The sequence below is a fragment of the Nesoenas mayeri genome, assembly GCF_963082525.1.
Source record: "Nesoenas mayeri genome assembly, chromosome: 3".
NCBI classification, from domain to species: Eukaryota; Metazoa; Chordata; class Aves; order Columbiformes; family Columbidae; genus Nesoenas; species Nesoenas mayeri.
In genome coordinates, this window is record NC_137544.1 from 31,950,796 (window position 1) to 31,966,550 (window position 15,755).

Genomic DNA, 15,755 nt, shown 5'->3' on the forward strand with positions numbered 1-15,755 from the left:
TGAATTAAACATTTCTCTTTTGTTGACTCTCACTGCTAGCCTGCTGTGAGGTTTTCCCACAAGAGGGAGCAATCATTCACCCTTAAGAATCACATTTTCCTTATGCTACACACAACAGCAGGAGTGAAGGTACGAGCATGGATTTGGGGACAATGCTGAACCTGTATTTTATGTTCTTCCAGGTAATAGTTTGGGGAGACTACGGCAGAATGGACCACAAATGCTTCATGGGAGTTGCCCAGATCCTTCTGGAGGAACTGGATCTGTCCAGTGTGGTAATAGGCTGGTATAAATTATTTCCACCTTCATCGCTAGTGGATCCAACCTTGACTCCCCTGACGCGCAGGGCTTCCCAGTCATCTCTGGAAAGTTCAACTGGGCCTCCCTGCATTAGATCGTAGTAGCAGGTGCTGTCTAATGAAAACATCACCCAGGATAACAATTGGAATCAGATATTCACATGATCAAAAAACACTGTTGGAGAGAGACAATCACTTCTGGTTTTGCTTGTAGTAGTTATCCAAAAATATTGCTGTTTGTCAAGAGATGGCTTAAATTGACAGAACAAAGGTATATCACACATGGCCAATCTATTAGCAGCTATCACCGATGCTTATAATGATTAAAAAAAAAAAAAAAAGAGAGAGAGAGAGATGTTTAGATTCGACCTAAGTCAAAGATGACCCAAACTGGAAGCTCTCACTCTGTTAACAATGTTGTATTTTTCACATTTTGACAAGCCCTCAAGCAGTGTTACCTTCCTGGTGTTTCAGCAGTTTTTCTGTACTTGTCACTTCCACAAGTTTTTTACCATGTGATTCTGTTAGTTTTGTAGAAGTCCTCACAACGCTAACAGAGACCCTTCCTTTCTTTTTCTAAACCAAACAAAAAAGGGCTGAAGCATATCTCTGTAAGCATCGTTACAATGTTCAACAGCCACAGTTACAATTCCAGCGAGTTCAAATTGTTTCTCAGTTCTGGGACTTCCAGATCTCTCCTGTGGGAACCCAGAACAGATGACCAATCTAAGTTCTATTCTGAAAAATAAATAATCATCACAGTGCCACTTTTTCTTTGTAAAAAGCAGATATGTTTGCATTATATATAATAACTTTTATGTTTATGATGTTTTGCATGGAAAAATTTTGAAGAATTCTGCAACTACTGCTGGGGACTGGTATAAAGCAGCTTTGGTCTTAATTTTGACATTGAATATGTTACTAGTAATGCAGTTTTCCTCCTAGAAATGGAGAGGAAATATTTATGTTTCTGTGTATAAATGTATATTTGACTTCCCAAAAAACGTCGACCAGGAATGGATTGAGCATATGACACTTTCAGCTGTACCCAGGCTCCTCTGATGTGTGTCGCTTCAGACGCACCCGTCTGCCCTGGATAGAGCATGGTATGAGTTGTTCAGTGTTTCACTGGAAATTCCAGTTGAAATATTCTGCACTTACTAATGTTTTTATCAAATTTTAGTTTACATTTCTTTGAGATTGATGCAAGCACAAGGCTTGATTTTTTAACGCAAGATATCTTACTTTTTGGAGACAAAAAAAAAAAAAAGTCCAATTTCAATTTGCTTTTTATTCATTTGAGTTCTTCTTGGCCTTGAAATCCCTTGTGATATTCTGTAAATGTGTGAACAACTGCAGATTCCTGCAGGTGCATTGATATGTTTCCCCTCCTTTTACGGGCCATTCAATTTTGTGATCACACAAATAGAGCAGCATGACTTGGAACTGTTCAAAGCTGCATGCACGTTTTGTAAAAAAAAGATGAAAAAGGTTATTTAATAATGTATGTTAGTTCCACATAGGCCAGCTTGTATGTTGCATGTACTTGTACAGTTTGCTCGTAATTACTATACTGAAGTAACCAAGAAATCTAAGCCATCCATTTTTCTTATAGACATTTTGCAGGTTTTAGCCAGGCTAGGTCTGTGAGTCTGGTGCTAAATGTCTATAGATGGACTTTATTTTTTACCCTATGGAAAACGTGATGTAGTACGGACCAAATTCCTTCTAATAACTATTTTGGTGTAGATTCCTACTGTGGGGCTGTAACACATGTAGAAACTGTGTACACACTAGGTTTTAATTCATAGACATACTGCCTGCACCAAGTGAACTATTTGTTAATACTCAACACGTGGGAATTACTCTGCCCACCTTTCCATAGGGCGCAGATTGGTTACTGCTCGACCTGCTGAGCAGGAAGAACTCAAGCATTGGTGCACTACTACTAGGTCCTGTTCTGTCTTAGTGGCCAAAAACCAACTAGTTATAATTCGATAGTATCTTTCTATTTTGACCACTTGTCTTAACACTCCCCTGTGCTTTTAAATGAACTTCCAACTCATGTTATGTAAACATGTTTAATAAAATTTCCTTTTCATGTCCAGTGTAGTAGTTGTGCTCTCTGTATGTTCTGAGGTTCATCTGTGATTCTGCTTGCTTCAGGACTGTGTGAAATGTGTTAAGGAACAGTAAAATGATAAGTAATTTCTATGGTTCTCTTGATCGCTGTAATAGTGTATGTTGAAGTCTGGGGCCAAAAACTGAGGCCTGGTGAAAGTCATGTTTGGTTGGCTGCCTTTTCACTGAGAAAGGAGCCAAATTGTGCTCTCATTCACTGAAGCAGGCAAATTGGAGTAAACTCACAAATTTAGCCAAATTAGCATCTGGTGAAATCATATGAGTTTGTGGGAGTTGAGCGATGCTGCGTGTGCTTGCGCTGGGTCAGCGGGGCCATGTGCGTCAGAGCCAAGCCCCAGCTCTCCCTTTGCTGTGTGCTGAGCCTTTAAGATGTGAGAACAACTCCTGATCTTTTGCACTTTTTAAACCCAGAAATATGTCCTTGTGTTGTAATGCCCTTATGGGCAGTGCTTTGTAGAAATTTATCTGAGAGCAGAATTTGGCGCTAAATTTTGTTAGAGAAGCAAAGATTATGTACTTTGTTTGATTTTTAGTTTTCCATGTCCCACAGATACCTGATCACAATTTAAAAATAACATAAAGACAATATTGCCTCACTTTGAACACTTTTGTTTATTACTTTATTTATCTGAATACATGGTTAATCTACTGAAAAAATGAATAATTAAACATGGTAAATCTCTGAACAAAAGGCATGTTATATTTCTGCTTCTGTGTGGTGGGAGTGATCTGTTTAAATATAGAATTTGTCATACTGTTGCAAAAAGCCCTCAATTTCAAAAATCTCATGGCTTTGAATATTGCATCCAATACTGGGGTTTATTTTCCTTTCTGATCCTGAGCAATAAATAAAGTTCAGCATTTCTGATCCCCATCCCTATAGCACCAAAAAAACGGAAGGAAAAGAACGTGCTGAACCATTTCTTCTATGGTGTTTCTGGTGAATGGAGATCACATATGCAATGACTTCAAGAACGAAGTAGGACAGATGATGTACGACAGATGTCGTACTCAGGGAAAGAGCAAAGATACTAAAACCATGATCTCTGTCATACAATCAGAAAGTTATTTTGCTCATGATGAGTAAAAGTTCTAAATTGTGTATTGAAATGCAAATTTAGTGTCCCTCTTTCTGAATGGAGAAAAAGCTTTTGGCCTTGACCTTTGTGTTAGAGAGACATCAGAACTGTTGTGAGTGAGTAGGACAAACCAGAGCTTCAGGATCTCTTTCCTCCACAAATCCCAGGGAAATGATATGCGCACTTTGGTTGCCTGTTTTCACTAACAAATGACAAACCCAAGTCGAGTGCAGCCCACGTATACGTTATACATCCAAGAAGAGTTCAGAGTGGATCTTCAGTGGCTGTTCTGCATACTCCAATATTTTAATTATAGCTTGTGACTTGTCTTCTATGAAGTTGGCTGTTTGCTGCTCCCCTATAGTTGTTATGCTACTGTCCATAGCCCATTTAACTCTAGGAAAAAGGAATATGGGACTCATAGTCTTCTTTTGCTTTAAGTAAAGAAAGTCCTGGCAGACAGCAATGGAGCTCTTAATTTCAAGCCCCAAATGCTCACCCCATGTTACCCTACAACTTCTACTCTACTGCATTCTGCAAATGTAGAAGAAAGCAATCTGCAAGAAAGCAGATTGTTGTTGAATAATGTGGTTTCTCAACTCAGGTAGTGAGTATTCTGGCCATCTTGAATAATCAGTAACTCCACTAACATCTATCAAGCATAGCCAAGTCTCAATACCTCACTCCCAGCCTGTTCACTTCTCTCCAGAAGAAAAAGAAAATGCAGAGGTCATGTATGTGTTTTCTCAGGGTCTGCACTGGTCAGCACGTGTGCTGTTAGTTAAATACCATTATTATGAGAGAGGTTGTGTGAGGCAGGCATGTCACATAGATCAAATGTTCTTCTGAGTTTCGTAATCCAAATTTGTCCTACCTGAGGTGCCAGAGACAGAAAGCGAAGCTGCCTTCACTCCTTCTAGAGCCCATCTGATGATGATGATTCAGCTCCGTAATGCCCCCACAGGTGTCTAATGAAATGGCCCTTCATTAGGTACTTTCTAGTCATGCATCAGGACATAAAACCTTAGATGTTCCGCCTTGTTGAGTCAGTGTAGTACCTGAGGGAAAGGATAAAAGGTTGACAGAATCTGTAGACAACTGTACCAAAATAGCAATTCAGGTAAGACAAACTTTATACAGCTGTAGTTGTGTCTCAGCCAGTACAAGAAAGGCATCCTCAAGCACTGAGTCTTTTGGAGGTTTCAGTTGCTAAAAGTGAATTACCTAAGGGTATCACAGAATCCCCATGGTGGCCTCTGAAAAAAATTACCTACAGAAAGTGATTAGTAGGAGGTTGTTATGATTGTGCTCCCTGGACAACTCAGAATCATTCATCCTGATCGCCATTCTTTAACAAGCCTACAATTTCAGAGCCCTGTTAAATTGCAGTTACAAGTCAGTAGTGGCCCAGAGGTAATGCCCTGTGTCCGTAGTGAAAGGCCATATGATATCACCACCTGTGTGGATTTTCACTGTGTCTACAACAATTTATTTAGGTGAAGATTTAGGGTCTTTTTTTCACTTTTTTCCCACATTTATGTCAGTGGGATGTAGGCTACTGAGTGACTTTGAGAATATAGGTACCAGTCTCTGCACCTGGACTTTGTGATGAATGAGGTGGGGGGAGGTACAATCTCCTATTTAGAGACATGACATAGATATAGAAAGACCAGTGCATAAATGTGTATAAAGCAGTTTTGAGGTCCTCAGAGACTGAGATGACACAATAAGATCTCACCTTCTTGTCTGTATCTTCTGTACTAAACCTTGTCACTACATTTCAGCTACAGCCAAATGAAAATTCCTGAGTCACACACCTCAGCAGGACACTGCTGTTTTCTGCAGTTTATACCATCCCCTGTACAGAGTTTCATACAGAAGATGTCTCCTGTCCCAGTCTCCCAGGAATTAAGTAGCACTATCACCACTGCATTTCCAATACCACCACTTTGTCTATAGTCACTGTTGTCTGGTCTGGCAGCAAGTATCCATAGAAGAAAGCCACCCATGTACATGCTATGGCACTAATTACAGAAGACAGAATAATACCAATTAGAACAAGCTCATACAAGGGCTGGTGAGACAGTTCTCAATAGTTTAAGAAATCCTGTCATGCACTTTAACCCAAAAAAGCCAAGATTTGCAAATCCAGCAAATATTGCAAAGTAGAACTTCAATTAAATGTTATGGTGTGTCCTCAGAAAATAAATCGATTTTGATAACTATTTGCATAGTGCAGAAACAGCATCCACACACAGTGCAAACATGGCACTGTTACACTAACACACAGGAACAAAAAAGACCAAATTATTATTTTCAGCAAAGCAGAGGGTGAGGGATGGCCAGGATGGAAATGTTTTCTAAATATTTAGTTATTAAGCAGAGTCTGTTAGAAGCCAGGAGCAGCATTATCCTTGAGCTGCTGTTTGTTAAACCTGCAGCAAAAGGAACCAAGAGTGAGCTCAAAACCTTCGCCCTCCAGTCTTAGAAAGGGCTGTGTTTCTTCCAGAGTGTCAGAGTCTGAGGCTAAGCGAGCAACCCTTGAGTGCTAAGGAATGAACAGGAAACCCAAAAGAAAATATTCACAATTACAGCAAAAAAACACAACCCTTCAAAAACATATGGAAGACTGCCTTATGATTATGAAGAGCTGGGAATGCAGCTGTCCCTGGACCAGGTACAGAACAAGAGTCTGGATTTAGAATGAGCACCCAGATGTCCCTCTCATATCATGGGTTAGAAGGGAGGGCTGGACTAGATGACCTTTAAAGGTCCCTTCCAACCCAAACTATTCTATGATTCTACAATTCTATGACTGTTAGCAGCCAATGCTACAGAGCTGCTGAGCATGACCCAGCTTTTCCTAAAGGAGTAGTTTGTATGTATGACCATTTGACACATGCATTGAGTGTGAGCTTAATTTTAAGGGGATGTAAAGTGTGTATTTACTTTTAAGCTCAAAAAAAAAGCATGTTGTGGAAGAGAGATCTTGTCGTCAGGCCTCACAAAGCATTGGGTAGGATGGTGAAGAAGTCAGGTTCTTTGTGATGAGTAAACCAGAGAGTCAGCAACAGGTCTTCGTGGAGGGCAATGCAGGCTTGGGGAGCATAGACAGGGAGGGAAGAGATACCTCTGTATCACTGGGGACACAAAAGTGGGAGATCAAGGGAAAAAAAGAGGCATAACAGCTTAGCTCCTGTATTTTTGAATGACAGAAGCTCCTTAAAGCCTCACAGGTGGCAGTGTATTTCCTCCTGAAGGGCTGAAGGCTTTGGCCCAACTTCATTACTTCACTACTGGGAACAGACCATCTGGTGGCAGCAAGGCTTGTCAAAAGGCACTGTTTGCCTTTCTGACCGGTGACTCTCTAGGAGTCAATTGGGAGAGGAAAAGTAAGGTGATGGCACAAATAATCCTTGAGTTGCTCTGTTATCTAGTCTCAAAAGGCACATAAAGGCTATAATTGCTGGGAACAGGGACTATCAGTAATCTTCTCACAGGCAGCTTAAGAGTGGCTTGTTGACCTCTTTAGCTTATTTTTTCCTGGTAGGAAAAAGGGCTTAAGATTTTGGAGGCAGCTGAAGAACAGTATCTGCTCTCATACAAAAACTAAGAAATGCTGATTCCCTCTTCTCACTTTGTCCTGGTCATTGCTCCTGCAAATTGTGAACCAAAGTTTAGTGTAGTTTGGTGCCTGGACTCAGCTCTTACTTGGTCTGCTCTGGTGCTCTCAGCATTTCACTTGATTCCCAAGCCTGTGGGTGGCAAAAACCAGCATTCTTAACCCATTCATGTTAAAACACAAAGAAAAACCAACCATCAAGCCTTTTTCATCCATCATGTGCATGAAAAGATGGAAGAAAACCATCGCATTTTCTTTTGTTGGAGAGCTTTAAACAGAATTAAATTACAGCTGCAATAGAAGTCACTGCTGTGCTATCTATGTAATCCTTCAGGTCTGCTGAACACATGTGGGATTCTTTGTTAGATTTCTGTTATGCCATTCAAATATTCCCTAAAATGAATCCAAAATGTAAAGGAGGAGAAAGAGATATGTTGCAAGGCTGTGATCCACCCTTCAGGGTTTAGCCTTCTCCCTTGGTTCTTTAGGCTGGCATCTCAGCCTGTCACTAATCTTAGCCTTGTTCTCCCATCACTTGTCTGTTTGATACCAGCTCAGAGCTGTATCTGTTTTCTCCAGAGAATGCCTGTTGGATTTGATAACATTTACATTTCTTCAGTGACTGAGAGTGAATGGAGGAAAGCAGAGAAGGGTGGTTGAATATCTCATCATTCTGGGGCTGCTCTTTCATTGGTACATGGCTGATTTAAGACCATTATTTTCCCCCACCTCACTTGCACATCTCATGCATGCTGTGCATTTTTTATGGACTCAGGATTTACTTCATCTGCAATGAACGTGGGAATTTCACCACCAATTTCAATGAGACCGAGCTCAAGGCGATTTTGTGACGGAAGGTGACTGACCCACGCTACACAGCGAGGCCCTTTTGCTGACAACAAACGCCAAGCCAAGCAGGAGGCCAGCCGGCAATTCCAGCTGCACCAAGCACAGAACCTCGTAGCCTCATTTTTCTCTCAGAGGAGGCAGTGATCGGTGCAGCCTGCGGCAGCATTTCCACCCAAGGCACCCCGTCCATGACAAGAGGATGTTGCCTGGCCTGTAGATGAGCCTCATTTCTTGTTTTTGTAATGCATATGCTGTAACAAAGAAGACCAAAAGCTGTTATTTTCTGGAAAAGCAGCCTCCGAATGCAGCGCTGGGCTGTGACAGCTGAGGTGGCCTCGGACGGTGCCAGGTCCTGTGTGACAGTGCTGGGGATGCCTGAGGGGCAGCGAGAGGGAAAACCTGCCACTGTGGGCGATCGCTTGTTATAGAATCATAGAATGTCCTGATTTGGAAGGGACCCACAAGGATCATCAAGTCCAACTCCTGTCCGTGCATATGACAACCCCACGGTTCACACCATGTGTCTGAGGGCATTGTCCAGTCTCTTCTTGAACGCTGTCAGGCTTGGCGCTGTGACACCTCCCTGGGGAGCTCGTTCCAGTGCTCCACAACCCTCTGGGTGAGCTGCCTCCTGCAAATAATGTGATTTATTTAGTTACATAGATCTACTTAGGGACATTTAGTGGAAATTTATTTACAATTTTATTTAGGCTGTTTGCAAACAGTGGCAAAGGACAACAAGCCTTAAAACACATTATTGAGGTGAGCGAGCCACCCCGGGGCAGGGCAGGACGTCGCCGCCACCGCCACACGAGGCCGCCGGTCCCTCTCGGGGCTGCCGGTGCCACACAAGACCCCGCCGCGCCGCCAGCCGCTCCCCCTTTGGCCGCCGGAGGGCGCCTCAGCCCCGCGGGCCGCGGGCGGCGCGGCTGCTGCTGCTGCTGCTGCTGCTGCCTCGGAGCAGGGGGTCGCCAAGATCTCCGCTGTCGTGTGGAGAAACAGGCGCCTGTTTTATATGGAAAAAAACCAAACCAAAACAAAACAAACCCAAACCTGTAGCGTTTTTTCCAAGTTTCGGATGTATAGCTGCAGATGCAGTGAAACCGGCTGTGTGATCACGGGCTGTGCTTCTCTGCTGGTTTCAAGTAAGAGCTCTCAAAGCAGTCAAAACTCAAAAGTTTTGAAGGAGAATTTGTAAAGCATAAAGAGAAATAATGCTTATATTTAACAGCCTACCCTTTTCTCTGATTCAGTAGTGATTATGAACTCACTCAAATCAATGCAGTTCCACTAAGGAGTGTTAAAAAAACACATTTGTCCCCATTCCTTCCTTATTTGAAGCGGCTGCTCTGATAGATTAATGTCAGGGTACTGGGTGCTTAAGCAACCAACCTCATCTTGCTTTCTGATTATGACTTTTTTTGTTAGACTATGCTGTACCCAACGACACCTTTGTTACTTTCATATTAAGCTCCAAGTCTGATACACCAGGAGAATTTCTTGTGACCAGTGAACGCTTGTGCTGGAAGATTATTAAACTTCAATGATAATCTGTTTAAGGAGGTGCTGCTCATCTAGCTGCTGAGAAAGGTCAGTCATCAAGGGCAGAAAAGGAAAGGTCTTGCACAGTGAGAGTGGACAAAAAAAGCAGGCCAGGTTTGCAGGAGCAAGGTCTAATTTGGTACCTGAAACATAAATAAACCTTCAACACAATGAAGGAACTCAAGCAGTGAACTGCACAGGACTGTTTTGTGTAACCCCGTACACCTACCATGGCATTTAAATTGCCAAATGAGTGGACTAAAGTCTTCATGTCTCCAGCTCATCAGCATCCCCAAAGAGTAAAACTAAAGTTTGCTGGGATTTGAGCCTCAGCTGACCTCAGCTGAGGTCAGCTCACTCTGGCACAGAGTGTCTCACAGCCCAGCTATGGGCTGTTGAGCTGCGCAAAAGGGCCCTGAAGCCAGTGCTAGAGCTTCCCTACCCAAATCACAAGGGGCTAAAAACAGACGGCCCAGGTTTAGGACTCTAACCGAGCTGTTGGTAATCTGAAAGTGGAGCACAATCAGAAGAATGACACCCACCTTGGTACAGCTCTGGGGGTCAGCAGGGGACAAAAAAACTTTGCTGCCCCCTGCTAGTGACAGCCGCACTTCAGCAATGGTGTTCTGCTAGGTGGCAATGAGGGAAGTGCTCACTTGATAGGAAGTGCTTGGGGAGATTGCTAGCATAAAAGCCTGAAACTGTAAAAGCTGCCGGTTCTTAAATTATCTAGTGTGGCAGGACAGCTGCACTCTGTGGCAGCTTCGCACCAGGTCATGGCACAAAACTTCCTACATTTGTCCCTGTGTTTCCAGCGTCTTGTAGCTCCCCTCTCGGTGCAAGTCGCAGAAGGTCACCAGAAGGTGTCTCTGGCATTTTCCCTCAAGCTCCTGAAGAAGAGGCTGTTCTATGGGACATGACTAGCATATCCTTATATCCTGGCAATGCTCAGTTGCCAGAAAAGCTTCTCGAGTTGGTGGTTGGCATAGCTTACAGCAGCCTTCAACCTGCTGTAACATGCTCTGGAGTGAAGACAGCTGCAGGCAACTTCTTCTGAACTCTGCTCCAGCCCGATGCGCACACACTGCCCTTCAGTGAACCAGCACAATCGCAGGCGGAGAAGGGAGGGGAGGGCAGGGCCTTGCCTGCAAGTTGCAGCCGCCCATCATGGAGCCCTCTCCCTTCCCTGTGAAACAGGCTGACGAGGGCCTGCAGAGCAAGACTCAGCAGGACTTGTTCACAGAAGTTGACACGGGACCAAGCCCTTCAGATGCACATTCCTGAGCCCACTCCTCCCCTTCAGGGCAGTTCATGCCAGCCACTCCCAGGTTTCCCCCTCTCCTTAATTACCTTTTAGTCGGGATCAGCTCTGTGTGTGTATGTTAACGCCAGGAAGAGCTGTCAGTGTAGCTTTGCAGCCCAGTCTCTTCTATTAATAATATGAACCTGGCTTCAAGCTGCGGCTTTTTTTTTATTTTTTCCAGTGCCTAAATGCACCGCCTGTGGCTATTAGGCGAGCACAAGAATTTGCTTTATTCTTGCACACGAAACATGGAAATGCATTCTGCCTCACCACGGCTGCCGCAACCACAACTGTCTTGCTGGGCTGCAGCGAGAGCAAACGCTGGAGTCGCCCTGCCCCTTCTCCACCCAAGTACTCCAGACACCAGTCCCACAGTGAGATCTAGAGAGTCTCTCTCTCTCGATGGATCGAGGAACCTTTGGTAAATGAGCTGCAGCCACATGCAGAGCAACAAAGATGAGGGCCAGTGGGATCCCACGACAGTGATCACAGCTCTGCAGTCAAGCAGTGAATGAGAGAGCATTGAACAGGACAGTGTAACAAGGCAATCTGAGGAAACGCTTCCTCAGAGGTCCATGAGGTAATGGAGATAATGGTCCTTGCCCTACGGCCCTTGTAAGGCCTCACTGGAGCTTGGCTACAGTAAGAGAGGCTGGGAGAGTAGAGACTCAAACTACTTGCTCTTGGTGTGATTCTGAAGTACCTGTCCACACTGCAGGCATGACTCAGAGCCTAGAAAGGTATTCGCAATCTATGAAGATAACCTGAAGGGGTCCAGCCCCTGTGAAATGGTTTCAGACCTTAGATTGGTCTTGTCTCTAGATCCAAGCTAATTTTTGGCAGATGCAGAATTTCCTGGATGAAAGTTAAACAGAGCAGCTGAACATACCTTGCCACTGGCTTTCTTGCTGTTGGTTGGTCGCCTTGTTTTTTTAATTTATAATGCTTCCGTGGTGCTTTTTTGTATCTTTGCATGTTTCAAAAGCATTGAAAAGAAGTGGAAATGCTAACGGGTGTTTTGGCTCTATCGGTCGTGTAGAGGGTTTCTGTGCCAAAGCACTAGTTACCTAGGAAACTGCTGTAGGATTGGATTTGGATAGATGTGTTGTCAACTGCAAATGAGTAAAAGTAGCTTTCCAAGAGGTGGGGAGGAGTGTAAAACGCTCTGAAAACACGAATGCCTGTAATGGGATTTCTGGGTAAGATGGTGGTCCTGTGCTTTTGACTGGCATTTTGTAGGAACCTTGACAGCTGCACAAAGGGATCGCAGATGGAGCACATGGCTGTGCCTCAGCACCTGAGCCTGAATGCCCTTGTGTTTGTAAGCTGGGTGAGCATTCCTCTAAATGTCAGACCACAACTGTCTGCAAAGAATAGTAAGCAAAGGTTGCCCATTAAGCATTTTGCCCATTTTATTACAACAAAGTTATGACAATCCAAGGAAATTACAGCCTTTCTGGAAATTTGAACTGCAGCACTGCACAGCCATTTGAAACAAAAAATAATAATAAAAGAAAGACTGCTGAAACATGTTTAATGATTGAGATATATCTAAGGGCTTATGCAATGACGAAAAATGTGACTGCAAAGCTTTTCCTGGAAATCATCAATAATGGCCCTTTTTTAATATAGCAGCAAAGATGTGAGAAAGCAAATAAATGGTTCAGTCTGGGGGAGATGTCTATCAGTTCTGCCACGATGGCTAATCTGCAAATGGTTACTTATCCCAGGGGAGTCAATACTTAGAGTGGTCCATGCCTGACAAAAATCTGCAAAGCAGCAGGGTTTACTCGGTTAGAATAGATCTCCCACAATTCCTCCTATTCCCTCCCCACCCCCAAAACATATGCAGGATTAGCATTCAGGCTTACACCGAACTCCGGTTTCCTTGTATTTCACATACAAAATGCACTTCAAATAGCAAATGCAAACTCTTACTAGTTTATTCATGTTGTGACAGGTGTCACCAGTTGGCACAGCTACACATAATACTCAAAGTTGGTTGTTTTATTTTTCTTCCCCCCACAAGCAGGTAAGCAGGTTTCCAACCTTGAAAAGGCAAGTCGTGCTGCTTGGTTTGGGTTAGGCAAGTGCACCAGGTGAGAAGAGGGCTGAGGTGAATCACAGCCCTTACTTCTCTGGTTAAAGCTCTGAGGCAGAACCTGCTTCCAGAACCACTTCTGAGGCTGGCTGGTCCTCATTCCCTGCTGCTGTGCACCCTGGGGAGCACTTACATCCTCTGCATTTCTCTCTGCAGGTCCTTGTCTCCTCACAAGGGCCTAGAATAAATGCTGCAGTCACCAGTCCAGACCTCTGGCCTGATCGCAGGTCTGCACAGGCTCCCTGCACAAGACATTCCTCTTGCTTCTCCTTCCTATGGAGCACTGCCCGGGCTCTACCTTCAGGGCAGAATTGGTCCCGCAGAGCTGAGAGTCCGATGAGGATCCCACCAGCTCCTGTCAGGCTGGCACATCTGCACACCCATGACAAGCCATAGTGTGGACACATCCAGGCTCTGCCCCTGCCTGCTGTGCTGCCCCGAGGCCACACTGCGTGGGTCCAGCCAGCTGCCGCTGCTGCACCAGAGGCAGACAAGAGCGTCAAAAAGCAGCCGTGGTATCTCCTGTCTCTTATCTGTTGTTTATAAGAATACAGACACCCCTGATCACTATTCCTTCAATGAGGTCTTTAACAATATTTATGTTGGAGATCAGCCAAAACCTATAAAACTGCAGGCTGCCGGGCCTGGAGGTGGCTGTGATATGGTCCATCGAATCCAAACTTTCTCTCTGGCTTCTGTCTTTGGAGAGGGTCTGAAGTGGCACCCAGGGTCGGACACCCTTCCTCCCCACCTCGGCCTGTGTGCACTGCAGATGTGCACACAAACCTAAGCAGACTCCTCTATTTCAGGCCCATCTGTAACCTGCATAATGAATAATGTACAATGGATTTGTGGTCTACATGTTTATTAAGTGACTCAGTATTTCCAGTGCAGATTTTGTGCTCATGTTTTACTCACATCGCAAAACCCACTCACTCTTTTATTATCCCCAGCAGCGGTAGGCGATAATAAATTATACAACTGCAGATGATGGTAACTATATCAACAAACAAATTGTATCAATTTTCAGTGTGAGTTTAAAGCTCCATTTACCGGTTGTGCAAACTCTGAAAAAGGAATTTGGGAACACTGCTGCTGTTACTAAATGTTCTTACTGGGATGTAATCCAAACCTTCCACAACGCGTCTCTAAAGAAGATTTTTGCCTACTGTGTACCACTACTTTTACATACGGGATTAGGCATTTACATACGTAAGAGCAGATGTAATTTACGCAACAGTGACAGCTCCCATTCATTACTGTGTGAAAGGGCTGAAAGATAAAATGTGCCTCAGTGGTGGAATTCATCAGAGCTAATCCCCCTCCACTGCATTTGCAGAAAAACATTCATACCCCCTAAAAAGCAAAGACTTGTAGCAAATCGTCAATCAATCAGCTGCACAACTAAATCCTGTGTATTGAAGTGAGCTCACACGCTCTCTAAATTACTCTGGATCCTGTTTTAAGCATCATAAGCTACTCAATTAATAATTTGTATGACTGTGGAAAGATGTGAACTTACGCCACAGAAGCCAGCTTGAAACAGCCAACACACCCGTGGACAGGGATCAACTTTTTGGCGAGGCAGGTGTAGCAGTATTTGGGAAGTTATGGTATCTTTCCCAAGAGGAACAGAGGTCGTTTGTAGAGAATCTCATTTCCCTACAATAAAGGTCCTTGTCTGTCACAGACAGAACACTTGGGCAAATGTAAGTGTGGCTCACTTACCATGCTGCATGCTGTGTTCTTGTTTTAACTGAAAATTTTCTATTTTTAGCTGTTTATGCTTGGTGGCTACATGGAAAAATAGGCCTGGAGCTATGTCTCTTACCCAAGGGACCCCCACCGCCACCTAGGTGCTGGATCGGGTGTAGAGCTGAGGGAATAACCATGGGTGAGACTTTTGGCAAGAGGAGACTATCCATCAGGCTGACTGGTGGTCAGGCTTTGCTCTGAATTTCCCTGCATAGCGACCCTGACCCCTCTGAATCTGGGAGAGGCTAAGGCAATGCAGAGCTGACTAAGCTGGGCATGACTAAGCCTCCCAGACCCCACTAGACTCAATAACTAATACTTTGAACTGAACTGCTGATCACCATCCTGACATGCCAGCTGAGTTTTGCACATTTTGTTGTCCGTAAATATGGTTAGGGCTGTCATGGGCCTTTTCTGTCTACTCCTTTTGCCGTTCCTTGTTCTTAGGAGCTGTGAAGGAGACCTCTGCCAGTAGAGCTGAGGAGGTTTAAGCACAGGAAACTCTTGGAAAAGGGCCCTCAGAGAGACTGAAGTCAATCCCCTCCCTTGTAATTGCTCTTGGGACCTGGCAGAAGAAGTACATATTTGCAATTAAGGTTGGCTGTTAAGGTGTTCTTGGAGCTTGACACCATTAACTTTGACACTGAGAGCTTGAAGCCAGACCTTTGAGCATTTCATCCTGCATCATCACCAATCTTTGCATGAATAAGTAAAACCAATTACAGACATAAGTCGGTTCTTGTTACTCAGCTGTCTCTTATCCAAGGCCTATACATTCCTCAGCATGTTTTTAAAAGATCAACCAGTCACTATAAAGCCAGCAGTCAGGCAGGACATATGGGTTGTTGCTATTGGGCTTTTATAAGGACTTCGGAGTGTTACACAAATTGACAATTAAACTGCAAAGTTAAAATGAAGAAGAAGGGTCATGTAGTGTCATTAACTTAGGTTCAGAACACATGAATTTATTCTCCAAATGAACACAGTATGCCTGGAAATCCAAGCACTAAAATGGCTCCCACTTTAGCACCTGTCAACTGCTTGACCATTTTTAAATAGTTGA

The 15,755-nt window shown here is 44.0% G+C and overlaps 1 protein-coding gene across 9 annotated transcripts in view; it reads left to right on the forward strand.

The window, feature by feature from the left end:
- Positions 1-401, forward strand: part of RIMS1 (regulating synaptic membrane exocytosis 1) — a gene marked incomplete at both ends in the record, with an annotated part of 309,929 nt that extends 309,528 nt beyond the window's left edge. For all 9 annotated transcript variants that reach the window (XM_080342600.1, XM_080342602.1, XM_080342603.1 and 6 more), the window contains one exon: positions 183-401. In XM_080342600.1, the coding sequence (XP_080198726.1) occupies positions 183-401 (219 nt within the window). The remainder of the gene's footprint in view (positions 1-182) is intronic.
- Positions 402-15,755: the final 15,354 nt, after the last annotated feature.